The 22,490-nt window shown below is 38.5% G+C and overlaps 1 protein-coding gene across 2 annotated transcripts in view; it reads right to left on the bottom strand.

Moving 5' to 3' along the window:
- Positions 1–5,629: 5,629 nt before the first annotated feature.
- The window catches only part of LOC114933065 (beta-1,4-glucuronyltransferase 1), a 29,623-nt gene continuing 12,762 nt past the window's right edge, over positions 5,630–22,490 (bottom strand). Inside the window, exons 2-5 of one of the 2 annotated variants that reach the window (XR_014924985.1) lie at positions 20,147–21,132; positions 19,569–19,749; positions 6,260–7,775; positions 5,630–6,148 (exon numbers count right to left, since the gene is read on the bottom strand). Coding sequence is in view for 1 of the 2 variants with exons in the window: in XM_029305504.2 (XP_029161337.1) it covers positions 7,569–7,775; positions 19,569–19,749; positions 20,147–21,132 (1,374 nt within the window). In the remaining variant the exon portion in view is untranslated. Of the gene's footprint in view, positions 7,776–19,568; positions 19,750–20,146; positions 21,133–22,490 lie in introns of both variants that reach the window. The other variant, XM_029305504.2, reaches the window with a different exon arrangement.

Raw genomic sequence — 22,490 nt, 5'->3', positions numbered from 1 at the left:
AAAATATACAAAATAGGAAATTCTATTAAACTAAACGATTGCGCGAGATCCCGGCTGATTGCGTTTGGAATTTAATCAAGGTATGAAACCGTAAGAAGGCTCACGCATACGCGCATTGAGAAAATCCTAATCCGGTTGCCTAATCCGGCCATTATCTATGGGAATTGCTCATACTGACAGATTCCCACCAGCATCCGTATCCGTAAACCTTCCTTCCGTATCCGTACGAAGTTTCGGCAGATATCCAGCTGGGCGGGTAATGGTGGAAGAGGGTGTATGAGGAAGCAGGCGCCATCAGCAAAATGTTCCCTCTAATTGAAAACGGACCTATTCCACCGACGCTCGTACCCGGCGTCGAAAGCTGCCGTTAGATTGCACGAGATTAGTTCAGATTATTCAAGATCAGACGGGATTAGACTCGTCCCCGTATTAGGCGACGTTAGATAGGAACACCGACTACCGGTGTTACCCGTTAGCGACCGTTCGCTTTAGCATTATAGCGCGCTATTCCATACACCGTATGTCAGTTATAGACGAAGGGTTAGCGATATATCTTTAATTGCTGAAAAACTGCAATCACAGCAGCATCGAGTTCACGCAATCCTGTCCCAATCACCTAATTATTCTAAATTCATTTCATCGTTACAACATTTTTCGAAAAGAACCGAATGACCGGAATTTTACATATGCCAACGAACGAAAATTTCATTTTTCTATTCCTTCGAGAAGGAACTTAGCACGTCGCGAGAAAGGCGCAATCTGCGCGACCGGAACTCGTCCTCGGGGTTTGCAACGAAAAATTCGCGACAGGGCGAATAAGTGAATTTAACCAAACGTTCAACATCGATGACGCGAGAAATAGAATTTAATCGCGAAAAACGTTTGAAGACGAGTTTCGCTCTGTTGAACCCGTGACGTGTCCTGCATACGTTCTCTCTCGGAGATTCTTTTCTCATTTATTCTCTCTTTCTCCGAATCAATTTCAATTCATTTTGCTTCACAATATCAAGCATATTAATATTAAAATAACATATCTTCAAATCACGAGAAACTTCTATTATCAATTAAATATTGATATTATAAAAATAAAATATTATAAATTAATAATAAAAGCATACAAAATTTAACTTTCCTCTCTTTTTATTAATTTCTTTTTTTATTATTGAAATAAAATCTGTAGTAATTTGATATTAACATTTTCTAAGATTATTTAATAACATCAATTCATTGTGCAGTAAATTAAGCGGACTATAATACTTTGATAGCTGATACAACACGGAAAATCTAGTTACGCGCTGTCACTATGTCGCTATCCTGATGAAATATGACTGCTCGTCTTTCGAGCTAGTCAACACGTAAACGGCTTCAAAACTCGTTTTAATATCACCGCTACGTTTTGCGTCGCTGTATGGGAGAGAAAACCCCTCATGCAGCGACGCTTTTTGTGTACTTTTTCGACGAGTACTTTGAGGAAGTCTAATAGAAAAATTCAGACGGGGATAAGAGGGAAATGGCGGCTCGAGGAAAAGAAAGAGTTACCGTCCGGATCTCGACTGCGGACAAAAAAAAACGAGACGAGGAGTCGCAAGGGCGAATCTAATAATTTAGTCAGGTACGGATATATATATATATATATATATATATATATATATATATATATCGCGGACAGATGTATAGATGCGTACACCTACATGGTACTTAGCACACACGCTATCTATTTTCTACCCCGCCTGTGTGTCTTTTGTGCCCTGCAGCATATCCCTTTTATACGCACACATCATCCTACATCTTCTTTTTGCTCCGTACAAACTGGCCGAGGACTAGCTAAATAACCGGCAACGTGTAGAAAATTAAATCATTCTCGAAATGAGTCGGCGATGTGGAAAGTGTAGGAGGCCATTACCGTTTAGACGAGTAAAATTATACTGACCAAGTTGCAATATGAATATGCGCACGAAAAGGAAATGTCTTTTAAACGCAAATATACAAAAAAGCATAAAAAATCACACAAGACTATATGTTCGCACATTAACATGGCAATAATCAAAAAGGTTTTCTTATTTCGACAAATGGTTATATCACAATAAAATAAAATTTTAACAAGACGTGCAAATACTTCAATTTTAAGAAATATGTAATTAATCTTATTTTTTATTGCTTTCCATTTTGAGAAAAAGTCGATGATTCCTTCTTCTTTTTATCATGCCAAACTAGAATATTCGTTAAATTCTAATCACGTGATATATCACGCAATTAGAAGTGCGCTCCTGCGTTCTTATGATTATTAATGAGCAACGGCATAAACCTGTATATACGATGTTGAATATACAACGAGCTTTAACATTCACGCCGGAATATATTATACTTAAACCGTGGTACGACGCGTGCTCTTTCAAGAAATTCGCTCCAGGATTAACGATACTCACAAGTGGCAAAGTATACGCCAGGATATGTACGATGATAGCTTTCGTTAATCTGATACTTTTATGAGAAAAATCAAATTCACACACATGTACATATGCACTTATGCGCTAATTTGTTATGCTAAGTTCAAATTTATTACTTGCATTAATTAATAGAAAATTGATTGAAAAATAAATATACTGATTTAACAATATACGCTAGCATCTATCCTATTTCGGAAAAATATGTATATTGAATTATAAGACAAAATATTCCAAAATTAATTATATAAAAATATGTAAAAAAAATATTAAATTATTATAGAAACGTGGAATATATTTACGACTTTAAAAGAATAAAGTGATTATAAACAAGGAGTTAACGAGAAATTGACATTTGATATCAAATTGATTTTAGAATTAATTAAAAATTAATTGTTATCGGAATTTAAAAATTAATTGAAAATATTTTGTTTATATCACTGCAAGAGTAAATTATGTTGCCGCAAAAATAAATTTGACATTTAATTTTATAAATAATAAATAATATAATAAATAAAATGTATAACAAAACTATAATATTAATCAATTTAAACTAGAATACGACAATTATTCGGCTTTATAACACACATGGAACATAACATAACACACATGGAACTTTTGTCGAATATTTAACGCACTATTGTTTACATGTGATAATCTTATTATCGCATTTACGCAAATATTTTCTGAAACTTGTATTTTCACAAAACTTGTGCTTGAATAAGGTATTATTTAATATATAAATAAATAAATCATACGTATAAATGTGTTTATTTGTTAGTAAACACAAATATTGTGTATGAATTTGCAATTTTCCATTGCCGAACAAACCATAGCTTTATGTAACCATGTTTTTCGCCTTCTCCCGTTACAATAGAATAAAAGAAAGTACGTGTCGTATGCGATTAATGTTCAGTGTTATGTAAAGAATTGAGCAATTCGTTTATTCCGGTTAATATACACGCGATTGTAATTAACAGTATTTTCATGATAAATGCCACAAAAGAACAGTAAAAGACCAACAAAAGAGAAAAAGGAAGAAGGCAGATTGAACGATGATAAAGTAATTATAAAGTAAAATATTAATTCAAAATTTCGTTAATTTATTATTTAGAAATGATGCAATTTACCTTCGTTTTGGTAAGGTTATTTTTTTAACTTGTGTATATATATATATATTCTGTATACAATTAATTTTGACATATTGCATTTATAATTTCCTATAAATTTAGTATTTTAGAAGTGATGTTGCTAACATAATATTGAATCAGCTTTCATTTATCCCTCATCTTTAATATCAATTTTATTGTTAATTGATAGGAGCAATTAATTTGAAATTACAATAACAAAATAACGATAAATCATCACTTCATTATGCTATATATTTAAAATTTGATGGGAATATCAAGTTAATGAAAACTACGTGGTACATGATAGAATCTTTTTCTTCGTTACGTGTTTGATGCACTGCGACGTAAGTAAATGCACATTTTTTTCCTTTAAGGACTTGCGCTCTCTCGCACGCGGTAATCCTTTACAACACAACCAGAATAACGTATCTATATGCTGGTCCAACCAGAAGCGATAACGACTATAACAGCAACATCGACGGCAACGACTACGGTTTCTCGCGCGCATCCTTTCCGATCTTGCATAACGAGACACGATGGTCGTAAACAAACTTTACTAAACCGAAACGATCGCGGGAAAAGCCGGGAAAACGGTTTATATCTCGGGCTTAAACGTGAAGTTACGTCATCGAGTGCATTGACGTAAGCTACGAAAACTTCTATCGTGTTTTCCGATGCGCGAAAAACTGTAGAGAGGAAAGATTTCGCGGAGTATAGTATACCTTTCCTCGCCTCAAAACGATTCCACAAATGCGATTACAGAAATCGAGAACAGATAAACTATCCGATAATACGCACTTATATAAAGATTACATGATAATCAGAAGAATCATGGAATAATTTATATATAAAAATATTCTAAAGAAAGCTTTAATATCTTAGAAATAAGTTTCTAATATGATACAAAAATTCAAAACAATATTTTATCAATGAAAATATCGTTGATCGTTAATAACTTTTCAGCTCGATTTTTGGAGATAAAACTGTAATAAAAAATTTTAAAAATTTTAATTTAAAAAATTAAGGTTTTTAATAAAATATTGATAGCAATCGATAATGACATTTTCCTCTCTCTCTCTCTCTCTCTCTTTTTTCTCTGGATATTTGTACTGAGGAAAAACCAACTCCAAATTCGAAAAATCTATTTTCGAAGATATGACTCGCGTATTTTCGTACTGCTCTGTATATTCCATGCACGTTCCGTCGATATCTCTTTACGGTATACTCGAAGGTCCCGATGCACTCGAAGTCGACACCTATGACACGCGATGCAATCGTGGTAACACGATAAAACGTAGCTATAAGCTGCAACCTGACGCTATCGAGCTACGTCGGAATGTGCTCTGAAACCACCCGATCGTTAGCATTTTCATCCCACACTCGGTGAAGTCCCACTATGTATACTTTTTACTGTCGGCCATTGTCAGCATTCGCGATCCAAGTTAACTACCGAACGTTCACGAGATCGTTCGGGATAACTGTGGAAAAAAAGATTGACGCGTTCGAGCTTACAGAGAGCGCAATAGCGCACAATATTTAATCGGATTATTCGTACAGTTCTCGGAAGATTAGGGAATGAATGGGAAGAATCGAGTGTTATCTTACGGAACAATGCTGCATAATATGAGAGAGATGCAATTGTCTTCGAGACGAAATATAACACATGTGTAAAACTAGATTTTGTGCTCGATATTTCGTAACATAATTTACATCGCGAGTCTCGTATAGTTTCGGAAATAAAATGTTTCAATTTTAAGTAAAAATTAATTTCTCTGTTGTCGTAATGTTTAATGAAAGATGTAAGAGATAAATATGTATGTTACGAATAATTAAATTTGCGAAACAACAGAAATGCAACAACATTTATATATTAATATATTGATATCATTTATATATTAATATTGGTTATTTTAATTCTTCTTGGAAACTTTATATTGTTTCTTGTGAAACGTCAAAAGGAGCAAAAGGATAGAACTTTATAATTATATTATTTTCTCGTCTTTTAATAACTGCACTTCTTGACAACTTATTACAAGAATCAGAAAGACAGTAATATACAGTTCTCATAATTTTTTATTATTCTTTATATCATTCCACAACACCGCTTACGAACTATATTTTACATTTATCAGTAAAAACATTATAATATAAAGATAACTCTGTGCCTTAAATTAAACGTTGACGTTTTAACTTTTAACTGACAGTAGCAGCACCGAGAATTTTCCTCTCTATAACTCTAAGAAATAAGCTAAAAAACTGATATATTTGCTTACATATTACACATTTTCTTGCAATCATTATCAAAGATGAATAATAAAATGAAATTTTATTCGAAAAAATATTTTTCCTTTATAAAAAAGAAAAGAAATTAAAAAGATCTAAAAAGGTGCATGATGTCAGTTAAAAGAAAAAATGAGAGTATGTTATTTAAAGATTAATCGGATGAAACATTACCGATGGCGATATTCTTGAGCAATCGTTGTCGCAATCTGTTGAGCTTAATATAACACATGAGCAAATGCAGGTTACATTCTCGTACCTACAAATCTCGGGACACTTTGCCTGATAATTATCCTGCAATTTCATAAAATAAAACAAATAACAGTGCTACTAACGCTGCTAATTAATAATAAAAGACATTGCGATCTTACGATACAATTTCATATTATTAAATGAAACACGTACATTACGTCTTAGATGCCACAAATGTCGTCAATCCCTTGACTTGTAGAGCTCGTGATTTGATAATGCGGTATTTTTTATTTCTTCATACTGCCATCCTTGCTTATATGTATACGCGGTATTCAAAATTTATCTCCCAAATTCAATCTTTGTGAAACACCATTCAGCCTGATCAAATCTCGATTAAAATAAATTTTTAAAAATTTTTCATCGTCACTTTTCATTTTAAAAGTTTATTCATAAAATTTCCTATAATTTGTAAAATTTTTTGTTTGTAAATTCTTGTTATAAAAAATCGATGTGCTCTACAATTTTTTGTTGTTGAAGAAAAATTGATTTACTCGATATTGGTCAAAAATTCCGTCCAGATAAAAGGAATTGTGATTTGGAGCATACATACATACATACATGCATATATGTATATATACATATATATGTATATATATGATGCAATAATTCCTTCTATGCAATCAAAACGATACGGCATGGTGATGGTTTATGCTATTTGTTTATTTTACGTTCGGGGCGCTACGCCGGCGTCAAGCGGAGTATCGATTTTGGATTTAAACGCCACCCTCTCTTAAGCCCCAGACAGCTAACGAGGTACGCTCACTTAAGATCTCCCGCCCGCGTTTTCCCGCTCCTCGTGCGAGTACGTGCCGCGAAACTTACGAGAAGATATTTATTCCGCGATCCCGTATGGCGCGGTCTCTGATGACTTTGGGGAATCGTGAGTAGAAGTAACAAGAGTTTCCGCGGTTGGTTTCACCTAGTGGAATCGATGAACCGGAAGGTTCGATAAGTAGCGTGAATCGCGGTTACTCGATCTGGCATCTACTCTCTCGAGCATACTGAAGCATTCCGTCGCTTAATACGGTTTCATCATTGTTCCCGCTCGAAGGGTAAAATCAACTATCCTTCGTGAAAGATGGCGATCAATTCTATGTAAACACACATACATAAACAACCAAAGATTATTACGATGAGAGACTACACCGCAAATGGGCAAAGAAAATATGAAGCAATTTGTACAATAAATAATATTATGGGAATCAATAAAGTTGATGAAAAGATTTGCACGCAATGCATCACCTGAAAATAATAACAGAAGATAAAGGATGAGTTATTCGTTGACTCACGTGAAACACTTTGGAATCTATCGACTACGTTAAATGATGTGAGCGCTGACAAAAAGCCAGAGGCCTAATTCTATTCTGGATTCTTCGATGTGTGTGTCGAGTCTATATAAGGACGAACGTAAATGACAGCGGAGAAGTCTCGAGAGTCAACGAGACCCTCAATGGACCTTTCGTCAGTTAGCGTTCTTCATCATCTTCAGCGGATCTCGCATATAACGAGCGAATACTTCCTTCTTGAACGTCTCAAATTGTTTCCTGTTGGCACTGTTCTGACGCTCGCGCCAGGCGGGCCTGCTCTTCCTGGTCTGTAGTCCCCAGTGGCCCGTAAATACAGGCGATAGCACTTTGAACTGATAACCCGTCACGTACATCTCGTAAACCTGCAAGAAAAACGAGCGGCTGGTGTTACACGAGACAAATGTGCCCTCTGAAATGGAATTAAAGTCGGAAATTGAAATAAATTGGAAACTGAGCCGCGCGCGCGGTTTAATCGATCGATTGTATTCCGCGATCGGTATTAATTGGTTTAATCTACCCTTCAATTATTATATATCTCGATTGAGATCAACATCGGGGAAACCCAACAAGAATTTATCACGGAATCGAAAAGCAAAAATGGCGAGAATCGTTCGCGGGCCAGTTGCCACGGAGAGATTCGCGAGTGCTGGCACAGGAGATATAACACGTACAAATCTCTGTCGAAGTCGATCTGTGGTAACTGTATGCGGGAAAGACGAGCGGAGTGCGCTTAGATTCTTTATGAGCCCGCTTCGAAACCTGGGGAGTTTCTGATTCGAAACGACGGTGAAATTCTGGCTGCCGCGCCTCGCCGTGTCTCGCGACGTAATAAATGCAGGCGTCGACATAAGCCTCCATGCATGTACCGCATCTGTGTTTACGTGCGAGCGAGCTAGCTTGTCATTTTCGCAAAATACGACCCGATCGATTTGGTTTTTAGGTCGGCGAATGACAATCTTAATTCAGGCTAAAATAATTAATGATGTAGGTATCATGCATTAAGTTTGTATAACAAGTAATTATCGAGATGACATTTCTTTCTTGATAAAATATCGATAAAACTGCGTATAAAAATGTTGTCATCAAATAAATCAAATACATAATTGTGTAAAATTAATCCCCTGATCAAGGATATATCCTTGAATAGATATATCCTTCTATAAAATCTTTGCTTAAGGTTTATCGCCGTTGCAAGATAAAAATCAAGATTTAAATGCAATTAAATCTCGAAAGAATTTAGTTTTAGAAATATAAGTTATATAAGTCATACAAGTCATATCGTAAATGTCAGCTACAGAAAAAGTAATAGAATTTTGGCACAGCGTAGCGACAGCATTGTATCGAGAATTGCGTCCAAATAGACGTTTATGACATCATAGACCGGCGGACGTTGTAACCGGCGAACGCATTTGTACGCCGTATTTGTATGACGTTGCGACATTTCCGGATGAGAGCGTGCTCCTCGCCAACTTTCGAACGTGCGTCCCATTTCGGCGGAAGTGGCTTTCGGAGCATGCCGCAGATATTCGTTCGGATAGTGACGTCTTTGCGGGAAGTCCCGTGTTTCCGACAGCGTAAGCAGTACGACAGCAAGGAGAAAAGCGGATGGCGTCGTAATCTCGCCCTCGGTTTGCCAGCCGGGACAAGCCAGACAGACCTAACGGACGAGATCCGGTTCGCCCTCTCTCTCTCTCTCTCCTACGGTTTGAATGCGTCTTCGCGAATAATCGCACGTAATATGGCGGCAATATTCGCGACAGCTCTGTGTGTGTAGCCAACCATTGTCCAATAATGATTGACTTCGTATGGACTGGATCTCATATGCATAATTGCCCCTTTTTTATTTTCGACAGCTCTGCTGGAATGCTAGTGCTTCCTATGAGCTCATTTTGCTTTTTTATTTTACTTTACATATCACTATAATAACTCAATATTTATTATGATATAATATCAATTAATTGAAATATTTTACGAAAATATGGGAGAATTTTTTGCATATATATACTTTTTATATTAAACCTTTTCATTTAAATAGATCTTTCGGTTAAATAGACCACGAAATGATTAAATATTTGATTTTGTGTATGATCCGAATCTGCCATTGATAGAAAAAATATGCACAAAAGGAAGAGGAAAAAATGTTTAATCATTTATTCATATCATCACTCGTGATAAATAGAAACTGCAAACAAAATGTACCATGTACGCCCAAAAACACAAAGTGCAAAACGATCTGAACGCGGCTGCAGCTTCTCATCGAGTTAATAAAGACGACATAATATATCAAAATTAGCACATGAAGCGAATGACAAATAATAATCTTAATAATGGGACAGGTTGAGCGGGAATATTGTTAGTTAATGCGACGAAGAGCGGTAATCTATGGGGACAGTGCGATGCACGCGAATTATATCATCGGATGAAATTGATAGACAGAATCTAATCTGCCGCGTTCTAGATCTTGGAGATGTAGACCTCGTGAATAATTATACATAACGATGACGCGACATGCGTGTGACAGGCGCCGCGACGTCCCGGGATTGTCTCCGCAGTGCATGTCGCAGTGGATGCACACAATTCGTCACGTTGCTACAGTGTGCTGACACTGCCAAAACATATACGTCGCGATCGACGGGACGAGCTCGCATTCATAACCCCCGTTCGATTCCCTTCCTCAGGCTCAGTTACAATTGTCCTGAAAGCATCTAACGCGATATTGACACGAGCGACGTGACAGAGCACTTACGCAACATAACGAAACTATAATATATATAACGAATATCGATCCAGGTCGTATTTTTCAGCTGTAAAAAAATATTTATTATTATTTAATAAATGTATAATAAGCTTTGAAAATCGACCTTTGAAATATATATGATCGTGTCAGAAATAATTTATGCGCGCTGTAAACGAGGATGATACAAGTTTAACGAGTACGGAAATTCCATCAAGATGCAACAATGACGGAAAGAGAACTCGAAATTGAAGAAAAACCTCGCATAATTATGGTTTCGCACATTTTTAAAATGATAAGATTCGAGAGAGAAATGACGTAAATCTGATCTCCGGTTCTAACAGTTCAACAAATATATATGACAGAGCAACATAACAAATATCGATCCAGGTCGTATTTTTTCAGCTATAAAAAAATATTAATTATTTAATAAATGACTGAACTTTCAAAATCGACCTTTGAAACGTATGATCATGTCAGAAATAATTTATACGCAGGATGTGTGTAATTTGTACACGAGGATGATACAAGTTTAACGAGTACGGAAATTCCATCAAGATGCAACAATGACGGAAAGAGAAACTCGAAATTGAAGAAAAATCTCGCATAATTATGGTTTCGCACATTTTTAAAATAATAAGATTCGAGAGAGAAATGACGTAAATCTGATCTCCGGTTCTGACAGTTCAACAAGTATATATGACATTCGCAAATAGATTATATGACTAACAAGCTTGCGCTTGGCGCGACGGACACCGTGCATAATTATCCGTCTTAATTGGACAGATAATAAATTCCTTCCAGTTTCGCGCGCAGATCTCACATCCTTGCGGCTAAAGTGCGCCTCTCGCGCGCGGAACCTCTCTCGGAAAGAGGACGACCGACTGTTTGTCGAGGGTTTCCCGGGGAACAGATTGCATTAAACAACACGGACGGGCTGACGTATCTTCTTAATTAACAAACCCCGCGGTCTCACATTCGTTACTCGGCGGGCGTAATGATGTTTGCTGAACTTACACGTGCCCTGATACCATTCGCGAATGCGCACGACTGTTTGTACGCGAAACTTTTGTCATCGCGACGATTATCGAATAATGTATGTGCACCACGGCTATCCCGGCATTTATGCATATATACTATATGCATGTACCGTACGTATATGTACGTATATCCGTGCACGCGGCGACGATATTACATACGCCTAGCTATAAAAGCGGACAGAACGTGCGGACCTCGTGCTCTTGCAATAAAACTTGTCACCCTCTGAAATTTCGAACGCGGCCTTCCGAACTACCGTATACATGCAACATCGACAACTGTCAACTGACGACTGGAGTAGAGAATATTCATCGAGAGCCACGACGCGCACGATAACGCATAATGCACGTCAAAGCTCCTGAGAAACGGACCCGTTGAAACTTTTGCGCGGCGCGGCGGGATGAACAATTTGCGAAACTCTATGCCACGAACTCACCCTCTCTCTATTTCTCTCTCTCGGCGAAAGGCTCAAAGGACTCAAAGGGCAGTCGCCTTGATGGCGCCGTATGTATACGCGTGCGAGTAAAAAATAGATGAATGAGAATACATGTTGGAAAGGATATGTACACAAAACGTGCAATATATTATTTACATAATTCTATCTTCTATCTGCTCCATAATGGCCCTTTTAACGAGCGCGAGTGTTTAGATTTCTTTTTCTCAAAATATCATTTTTATAAATACTGTATGTTCCTTCTACTATATGGTAGAGATTCGTAAAGAGGAGTAGAGGGAGATGTAAAAAATTCAAAGCCCACGCAGCTGTTTTCCTCAAAAATGAGAAAAACTAAAAATTTTACTAATTTTTACGTGAAAAAAAGCAGTACTTCCGGTGGATAAATTTATACAATGTATACAGTGCAAAGATCGTTCTTTCAAGATGGTCAGAGATCTGGCTTGTACTGCGTCCGCCAGAGATAATATAACGCCGCTTCTCGCTTCAACGGGAGATAAGGTAACCGTTTGCGGCTTTCGAATGGTAATGCATAATATTGCAGTGGGTCACCAGAGAACGGCGGTTTTGTATTTGCATTAGTCACAAGTGTACGTGCGCGTACGTGTATGCATCTGCGTAGCGCGTCACATAATCGGACCACATAGTTGTAAGTACGTGCGGCTGCATAGAGAGAACGCGTATTATAACTATTATATTTTATAAGCATATATAGGGGAGGAACACAGAGTAAAATATGATATACCCCTACTAGATACCTAGATACCTGGTGCGCAATAAATTCTAAAATAAGAAACGTTTGCACGTCTCATCGTAAAAATAAGAATGATAATAAAACAACAGTTCAACATGATATTCTATGAAAAATATAATCTCCAGAGGGTAGCAGTTGTCGTTGTCTGTATGTATGTGTGTTGCCATATCGATTAATAAACTCACAATGCACCTCACGATTTCTATTCGACGTTTTATTTATTCTGCCGGAGCATTTCTGCGCCCCGGATATACCCAAAAAGGAAAAGGTGCTTAAACGTGTTCGTGTAGCCGTATGTTTTACAAACGCACGGTGGCGAGTTAAAATTTTACAACTAGCGGAAACGTAGACGCGCGGTGCAACTCGCTCTCCGCACGCTCGCTCGCAAAAATGGAATTGCATGTCGCGCGGAAGATAAGCTTACGGGCCCCTAGTACCTGGGGGAAATGCGTCCGGGGTTAATTTCACGCTTCGGCATCGAATGGACGGTGTCACTATCATCGCCGCGGACCATTACGATCGTGACACGCCGATGCTGACAGTTTGCGCTCTTTATTTCATTCCGCTGTCACGGCAACTCCCGTTCAATTTCGCTCGGGAAAGACGAAAGTACGCGACGTCACGTGTAGTAAGTATAGCAAATGTAATATCCGATATATTTTATTATCCTTCTTTTATTACTAATCGATATCGTTTCATTATACTATTTTATATTTGATGCGCTAAAAATGGCTAAAGAAATATTTTTATACGTCTCTTAGTTCTTTTAAACATACATTATATTGTTACACTCAAATATATATTTTTATCTTTTAACGTGTATCTGTTGATTATTACCTCTTTGCTGATGTTAGTAATTTGTTAATACAAATACATTATTGTGCTAAAAGAAAATTTGTCTCGTTTTTTGTTTATTCGAATAAATAAAATCAAATAAATGAAAATAAGAAATATATTTTGTGATCGCACATTATTATATAATCGAATGATCTTTTGTCGAGAGATAGAGAGCTTCCGTTTCCGATAATGTAGTGTCTCCAACTTGAAAGCTTTCGTAAGATGTGCAAGCTCATAATATAAATGCAGAAGCACACACTGCACGTAATGCAATCGTCAATTTCCTCATCCGATTGAGACTGAAGTATTAAATCTAGTTCGTCTGCATGTTGCGTGTGCAACACAATACGTTACGTGTCATAGCCTAAGCAACGGAATACATACCGGGTTGCACCGATGTCATGTATTTCGCAAATTAGACGTGACGTAATTACCGTGTTGTTACATTGACTAAAATCAGCACAAACTGCTGCGCGACTCGATCCGTACCGTTTGCAGAAGGATCCCCTGGAATCCCGATCCTCGAAATTCAAAGACAGAGTGTCCCTTTGATATTCAAGAACCTCCCATAGCTCGCTGAGAATTCCTTACGTGTTTCGGACGGTTCTGCGAAATCACTGCGTACCAACGGTTTAGCTTTGTTGACGCAATCTCATTGAGAAACTTGCATTAATTTCTCTCAGTTCGCGCAAGCCACAACAGCCGCTCTCTTCAATTTGCCCGCGAATACGCGCGTCTCCGCGTTCCGTAAAATAATCTCTATATATAGGATATATAACTTTATAGAAAAATTCCTCGAACGCGATTTTCAATATTGAACACGATTTTGCATAATATATTTTTGTTTACTCAAATACTTAAAATATCTAACGTGCAATTTTCTTTATCTACTTTATACAGCATACCAATCAAATTAGCATAATCACACTGCAAATTCTTGCATATAACGCTTCTTTTAAAAAAAAAAAACTTGCTCCTGTTGAGTATTTTATTCAATATGAATTGAGAATAGCCAATATAACAACACGCGGCAACTTGGACAGCCGAATATTGGTCCTTCGAAGACCGATACGTCCTTATATATTACGCAAAACGTTAAATAAGTTATATTCGTCGGAAACCGGTAGAATAGAGAATCGCGAGTGACACTTTTCGGATAACATTCGAAACTGCTCTTTCCGGCGTCAAGGATGTGCATGTCGAAGAGACGAGCATTCGAAGAAGTGACACGCATTTAAATGAAGACGTGCCGACGCATGCATAAGATAAAGCGAGCGCGAGAGTAAACAGAATCGTATAATTTTTCCAAATGGCACCGTCGAGTAATATGCCGGCTATGCGACGGTAAAGTGGCGGGCTAAATCTGATAATTGAGTTTTATGCCATCGCACGTCGACGTAAATCCCCGCGAATACGGCGCGTTCCGTGCCGCTCCCGCCGTATGGCGCCTCCACTTATCTTACATTCTTGGCATTAAGGGGGCACCGGCGCGGCACCGCAACTTAGGATGGAATTAAAACAGAGGGGCGAAAAAGGGAGGGACGGAGCGCGGCGCAAATCCTCTCGTTCGTTTCGAGGGCGCTTAAATGGAGCGAGCAGCGGAAATGGAAATCCGTGTAATTTTAGATGAATTCAAAATTTCGACGCTCCAGAAATATCTTCTCGCGCGCGCACACACTTGCACGTGCAACCGTGTGACGTGTTGGAGATCTTTTTTGCAGTTTTACAACACTTTAAGAAGAAAGGTACAAATATATCTGCGCATACATATCGATCGAGCGCCTCTTTTTCTCGTCGTAAATACGACAAATCTGCTTGCGGAAGCTTCGCGCGATACGGTTAAAATCGATCGATTCTCTCTCTCTCTCTCTACGAGAGAGAACGAGAGGGAACTTGCATTATCCTGCGAGACACTTAAATTGCTGCTTGTTACACGGTGCCTGCAAGCCGCGGCCATTGATCTTCCATAAGAGAACTAGCCGCTAAATTACGGACATCCTTTGGATCGAGTTGGATCGTTGGCTATCGACATCGCTGCGTGGAATACCGGAACGCTTAATCGAAAATCACTTTCGGACCAATTCAATTATAAAACGGTTAACGGAAAAAGATCGCCGGAGAAATGCGTGGGAATAATTAAACGCATAGATGCATTGAAATAATGCCGATACGCATACATCCCGCGATTCTATAATATTCGAAAATCGAATAAGATTTTTGTTGCTCCATTATCGAATTTGCATTATGAAATGCAGCCGCTACGATATATACGAAATATATGCTTGATGTATGCGCCGATAATTCAAATTCGCATAGGTTAATTTACTCAGCACTTTGCTACGGATGCAAATTTAAATGCGTGTAATGCAAAATATATAAAATAAAATTTACTCATTCAATATTATTTAATCACATTAAACATTTAGTTACGAAATACGCCACCAATCATGTTTGAATGTGCAAAGCGAGCTACGTCAAAAATTAACAGCCACGTTATCGAACGAATTAAGCTGAAATAAATTATGTCAAAAGCTGAATCAAGCGTTAATGAGGCGTGCGAAATAATTCGTCAACATCAATTCTGTACATATACGTTAAGTGTATTAATGAGTGATCAACGATAGGCTGATAGGCTTGTAAAAATATTCCATCTTCTGCAAATTGAATTTTTTTTTATTTTTATTAATTTTAAAATATTTCATGTATAGCGATACGTTCGACTCTCTCTCTCGTCATAATAAACGTGAAAGTTTTTACTTTTAATGATTTTATCTTTATTCCTATGGACTGATTTATATACATTGCACACTTAAGTGTCTCGTACTTTTTAAGTCGTATACTGATAAAAAAAATTATTAAATCGATAAATATTTATTAATTTAATAATTAAAAAGAAAATAATAATAATATGTAATAAATGTCTAGACCCCATATCCCGTTTTCGACAAACTGCATACGATGAAAGGTGCCGCTCGCAACCAGCTCGAGCAAATCGGATCGTTCTGGATTCGTGTTGGCTGGCTCTGATTTACGATCTCGGCCGACCAAATCGCTCAATCAACGTAGCGAAGTGACCGCTACGTTGAAGCGTCTAGAACGAACTATCTCGTTTCCGAGTTGATTACAATCATCTGCGAGGTGCTTGCGTGCGATACTTCGGTGCCACTTCTCTCGCGACAACGACATACCTATCTACTCGCGCGAGCTCGAATGTATCGCTATTATAGATTAGCCCGAAGCGATAATGGATAATGAATCGAGAAACGATGAGAAAAAAAATGTCAGACGGCGAACGACAATAAGTATCACTCGGTATATATGATGCGAATAGAAGTACGTCATCTCATGCAAAGCCGGCGGTAAAGAAATGGAGATTTTTTTACACCCCTTGTGTAACGCACAAATCGACATTCAATTTTCTAATTAATATCAGCTTCGCGAAAACTACTCCGATTATTACGATGATTTTCACGCGGTTCTCCATTTACAATTACAATTAAGTACTCTTTCAAACTACAAATAAAAATGTGCGTTAATTTTTGTTACTTGTGCAATTTTTTTCCTCCATCCCTCACGCCAGGCTTATCTCGCTTATCACGATGCGGCAGCCCTGGGAATCAATCCGATAACGCCAGGGTCTGATGAGATATCAAGCCGGGACGGTTCGTGCCGGCCCGATCGGCGCACTCGATAAACACGACAATAAAGAATCCCTCGAGGTTCGACTACGTTGGCGTGTCGAATCGGCGATGACAAGATCGATCATCGATGCGATATATATATACACGAATCGCCGGGTGGGAAGGCGAGCAACGCGTGTCGGGGCCCGAATCCTTTATATCGGTCACGTCGACAATCGGCCGGTACGTCGCTGGATAATTGAAGGTTGTTTCGGGGGAGGAACGTTAAGCCCGCTCGAGCAGACAAAGGCTACGAGATGGGAAGAACCGGGAGGGAGCATGGAGAATTAACGAATCGATCGGCAATTAACATGCTCATTTTGCCGGGGCAATCGAGGCGAGCCGGGAAACCGGCGTAATTGCGTCGCGATTATGGCGCATACCGCATTGTTCTCGCATATTGTATACGCAAACAACCGAAGATTAATTAACGCGAAATAAAATTTAGCCGGCAGCGAGGAACGTACATATTGTATATATATATATATATATATATATATATATATATATATATATATATATCGACGGGAGAGGCGTCTCGCAGATTGCGATCTAAATTTCGACTGGTGTGTGCAGATCGAAATTCTTCAAAATCATGGACATCCGCAAGAGGAGGGCATTTGAAATCGGTAAAAAATTAAGCATTTGATCTCTTCTTGAATAAACACTGGAACTTGTATAAATATTTAATATAAAAAAAATGAAAATAACAAAAAAATGAAAGAACAGAAAATAAAAAGCAAACAAAAATTTAATTATGCTCCCTCTTGGAAAAAATCTCGCGGACGCTTATGTTTAAAATCAACATGCGAGTAACACGTAACAAAGTAAAATGCCTTGAAAAATCTACTATAAATGAAATGGCATAGAACATATATACTTTTAAAAACGATAAAGATTATAAGACGGAGGAATCCTCCCTATCAAGTAGTAGCTTGGCCTTAATAGTATATGTCTCGGAAATGAGTCTCCGGCAGCTGAACGTATCGCCCTCAAGAGAAGAAGATAGAACAAACGGACACGATATCCTATTCCCATTCCTCCGTAGAAGCGAATGTATGTCGCGCGATGCAAATCCTGAAAGAGAGACGCGGCGAATGCATACTTCCGGTATCCGGCGACGTGTAATATCAGCCGCATGACCACGGCCATTACACCACAGCATCGCGACTGTTTGCAAGTCGACGACGCAGTCGCGAGATAACGTATATACGTAGATTTACACTCGTTTTATTGCCGTCGGTACTTGGCATACTTCGTTTTACGGTCGTCGCGCTCGGATTTTCGCCGTGCGATGGAATTTCGTTATTTCCGGCAGGCGCGGGGTCGAAAACCACGAACATCGTATACTTCTCTCGTCGAAACAACGCGGGACCCGCGTGCCACCCTACGAACGTACATCCATATGCTCGGAGAGGTATGCAAACTCCTGGGGGTTGTATGGACTGCGAGCGGAGAAAAGTTCTCGCCGACGTTTCGCGGCTCTCGACGCAAATAATCTTTTAGGGGTCGCTGCAATTTTAGTTGCCGCGATCTTTCTCTCTCTCGCAGCTGTGTTTAAACAACAAAAGAGCGCCAGAGAGAAATAAGAGAGAAGGAAAACTGAGCAACACTGAAGATAATCGAAGATAAATCGCTTCAAATTTTTACACGCTATTCAATTGTATGATGACTTTCAATGAGCTATCACCAGATATACGTCTTTCTACCTCGAGGTGCATGACGTTCAAAGTTTTGATGATCGAAAAGAAGATTGGTTCAGACCTACGACTCATGAAACGATCCAACGATGATCAAGTAATGATGATGACGCCGAAAATGCATTTTATTCGAGCCTACGGTGATGAACGTCATCAATTATGGATGCTCAAGTGACACGACAAGTTCCCGCCTCACAAAACTTGCCCCGGACTCTAATATCTGCTATCATTCGCGTAAAGGTGCAGTTCTCAAACGGTCATCATTTGAAACGTGAACAAATAATCGCACGCTGCACGCTGAAACAGATCTCCAGCAGTTTGCACGAAACTATGAATGAATACGTGTCGTTATGTATGCAAAAATAGTATTGCATCGAAGCCTTAATCAATTCGATTCTGAACAATTTAGTTTTGTACTATGCCAAAAAATGCAACGTTAATCTTAATAAAGGTATTATTTTCGATGAAATACTTTTTATACCTCTCCACGTTGAGCTAAACTAACAGCGCAGTAAAATACCATCTCACGATCGTGCAATTATCATGGATATATTTGGATCTGAGCAACATTTATATTCTTTATCACTTGTCCGCTTTTTCATCGAGAATATCGATGATAATATTGCCGTGAAAGCATTTTTAATTTAAGCTCTTCTATACGATATTATTGCTGACTGATTTGATAATTTTATAAATAGCAGACCATGATGGTGCGTTATACGCGTACAGCGCGGCTCATTTTCTCGAAAGTATTTTCATATATTAACGAAAAGAGCCACATGCATTCGCGTATCATCAAATCCACCACTCGGATCGAACATAAACTTTCGCATTGTAAAATTTCATGTTATTTCGTGTTAGGGAAAAATTGCATTTTTGATTCTACATTCCCACTAACGTATTCGTCACGTGGATCGCAAACAGAAAAAAGAGATGTATCCTAGGAAATATCGCGTACCTGGGTATTCCTCGTATATCCGTATCCCATAAACCTCTCATCGTGAGACGGCGCGATATCTTTCGCCACGTAAAACGGCTCGTAAAGGAATTCGAAATTCGTCACGTCATGACTAACGTAGACCTTACCGGTCTTTACGTTTTCATGATATTTATGGGTTGGTGACACGTCCTGCAGCCACCTATAAAATAAAAAGTTCTCAAGCATACATATGTCACGCGGTATCCAAGTAACATTTTGTATGCTTAGTTAACGACTCCATATTTTCTATAGAAAGAGACAAAAATTAGATATATAAAAAGAAAAGAGAGTCACAATCAAGTATATAAATTACGTTCACCGAATAATCATTCGTGAATAACGATAAAATGACATATATTAAAGTCGTACCAGCATAGTGTAACTCATAATAGAAAAACCATTGCATATTCACATCGTTATATTAATTCAATCAATTTCAATTCAACGGACAGTAAATCGATTATATCAATACATTTTAATGTCAATTTATTTCCAGTTGATTGAAGCAAATATTTCAAGAAATTTCTAAAGAGATAATATTTAATAAAATAATTTACCTTGTAAAATTTGTAGCGAATTGATTATGTATGAAGACCTTTTGATGAAAGGGTCTCGCTAAGCCCTTCCTCGCCAGTCTAATCAGTTCCGTCTTATTTTGGGGAAATCTCATGCGCGTATCCAACTCATACGTGGGTATTACATAAGCGCACTTATCACAGTTGTCGCTTCTGAGAAACTCGTCGAGCGCGAGCGATAGATTGAAGCTCGGCACGATGTCAACATCCGTCAGAAACACGTAGTCCGTCTGGCAGTTCTTGCGCGCTAAGTTACGCATATGGTTCTGCGGATAAACGTTTCGTATTCGCCAGTTGGTCTGCTCGCTAGATATATGACTCGCGAACTCGTTCAGGGTGGCTTCCGGTTTGGCACAATCGATAATGTCCGGTAGCTCGAAGACGCGCGGTTGCTTCTTAGGCGGTCGCACCTTCGGCACAGCCAGAGAGAAAATCACCCTCTCTCTGATGGACTCGTAGCATCTTCTCAGGTACACCAAATAACGCTGCAGCACCTCGAACTCTTCGTCGCCAGCAGCGTAAAGCGCCACGGACATCGGTCCGGTCCAGTGTAGGGCGACCTGCACCAGCGAATGCAGCTTCTCCACGGAACTCTGGGTAGCCAGACACACCCGGTAGGTCTGCGACAGTTCCGTGAATTTGCTGCCGACCAGCACCGAGTCGAACGTTCGGAATATCCGCCGAGCGTCCCATCTACCAAGCTTGATATCCAACCGCAGACTGTTAGCGTCAGGTGACATCGGTTGATAATCCTGCGTGATGCATTCTGGCAGTTCCTGTTGCTGTTCCTGTTGCTTGACGAGGGTACCGAGATTCCATTCGGTGACGGCGCTCACCTCTATCACTTTCTGTGGAATAATCTCCGGCACACAAGTCTCCGATTGCAACAGCAGGAACGTCAGCAGCATGTTCGACAGCGCCAGGATGATCACGCTCGTCAGACTGAGATTCCATGGTCGGCATCCCAGCTGGAACCAAGAAAATGTGACTCATTTTCACCGAAGCATTGGACATTTTAGAAAGATTCCAATTTCGAGATGCTGTAAATACGAAAGTGATCGTTTTATTAATGATCAAACAAATTAATTATGTTTTTGTTCAATTTCATAGTATAAATAATACTTGCTATATTTTACAAAACAAAGAAATTTTAATTTTTAATTAAAACATTTCTTCGTTCTTGTAACATTGAGAAAACACTAAATTATTCATTGAAATGTGATAGCGGTCACGTGATGAATTGATAATACGATTATATGATTACGTGACGAAGCAAAGATTTGAAATAATAACCAAGCTCTATATGACGAATCATGAGTTACGCGACGCGATGTCTCGATTAATTAATTAAGCTCGTGCTTGCAGAAATCGTCGAAAACTTGATAAAGAAAATAATCGTAAAAACGAATATTGTTTTCATCGTAACGGGTTAGTTTTAAATCGGCGAGAAACGACTTCCCTTTTCGCAGCGTTTTACGTTTGCCATTTATTCTTCCAGAACCGCGAGGTACAATGTGTCGCCGACTAACGTGAATAATTTCATAGGGACACGTGAACGGAATAAAACGGACCCTGGCGAGATGAGGTCGTCGTGTAATGATGAATCTCGCATTAGTCCCTGGCGACGGACTAACGTCTCGAAGAACATTAATCCAAGTAAAACGAATTCTTTGAAAGAGTTGGAAAAAATAAAGCATGCTATTTATGTAGCAAATCATCTGTACATAAAATATGCTCGTTATTCGTAAAAAAACACACAGACAGAAATCTACGGATAAATTTTAATTGGAAATATTTATCTTTTTTTTTTATATTTAGAAATAAAATAGAAGAAAAAGCGCGTCCTTTCAACATTTTCTAGTTTAGAAAATAGAACAACTACAAATTTGTAAAAATTATTGGCTTTACACCCAAGAAAAATCGCTTCTTTGACTACACGTAGAATATGAGACTAAAGCAAACGGCAAGAAAATACATCCAGTAAAATACAGTCAAGCGCGCACGTTGTTCTACACCGTCTCTAAACGTATCAAAACATGTAATCGGATTATATCTTTCGCGCGTATTTGCCAAAGAAGTTAAAGAAAGCTGACCGGGAGGGGGATGCGTTTAAACTGGAAATACCTCGCTCCCTTCTATAAACAGGGAGATTATCCCGAACGGGTGTTCCAAGCAAAGAACTTATGATAACACCGCAACGGCTAGCGTTGTTTTTAAACAAACCTGTGAAAGTGGTTCGGTCACCGACGAAAGCAAACTGCCAAGCAACTTATCGACAACAGCTTGTCGACTGCAGAGCAAGGACCACTTTGCTATCTTAATTATA

Source organism: Nylanderia fulva, unplaced genomic scaffold, assembly GCF_048542155.1.
Source record: "Nylanderia fulva isolate GAGA-0341 unplaced genomic scaffold, ASM4854215v1 Scaffold29, whole genome shotgun sequence".
NCBI classification, from domain to species: Eukaryota; Metazoa; Arthropoda; class Insecta; order Hymenoptera; family Formicidae; genus Nylanderia; species Nylanderia fulva.
Note: the sequence above shows the minus strand (reverse complement) of the source record. Positions and strands in the feature narration are given on the sequence as shown.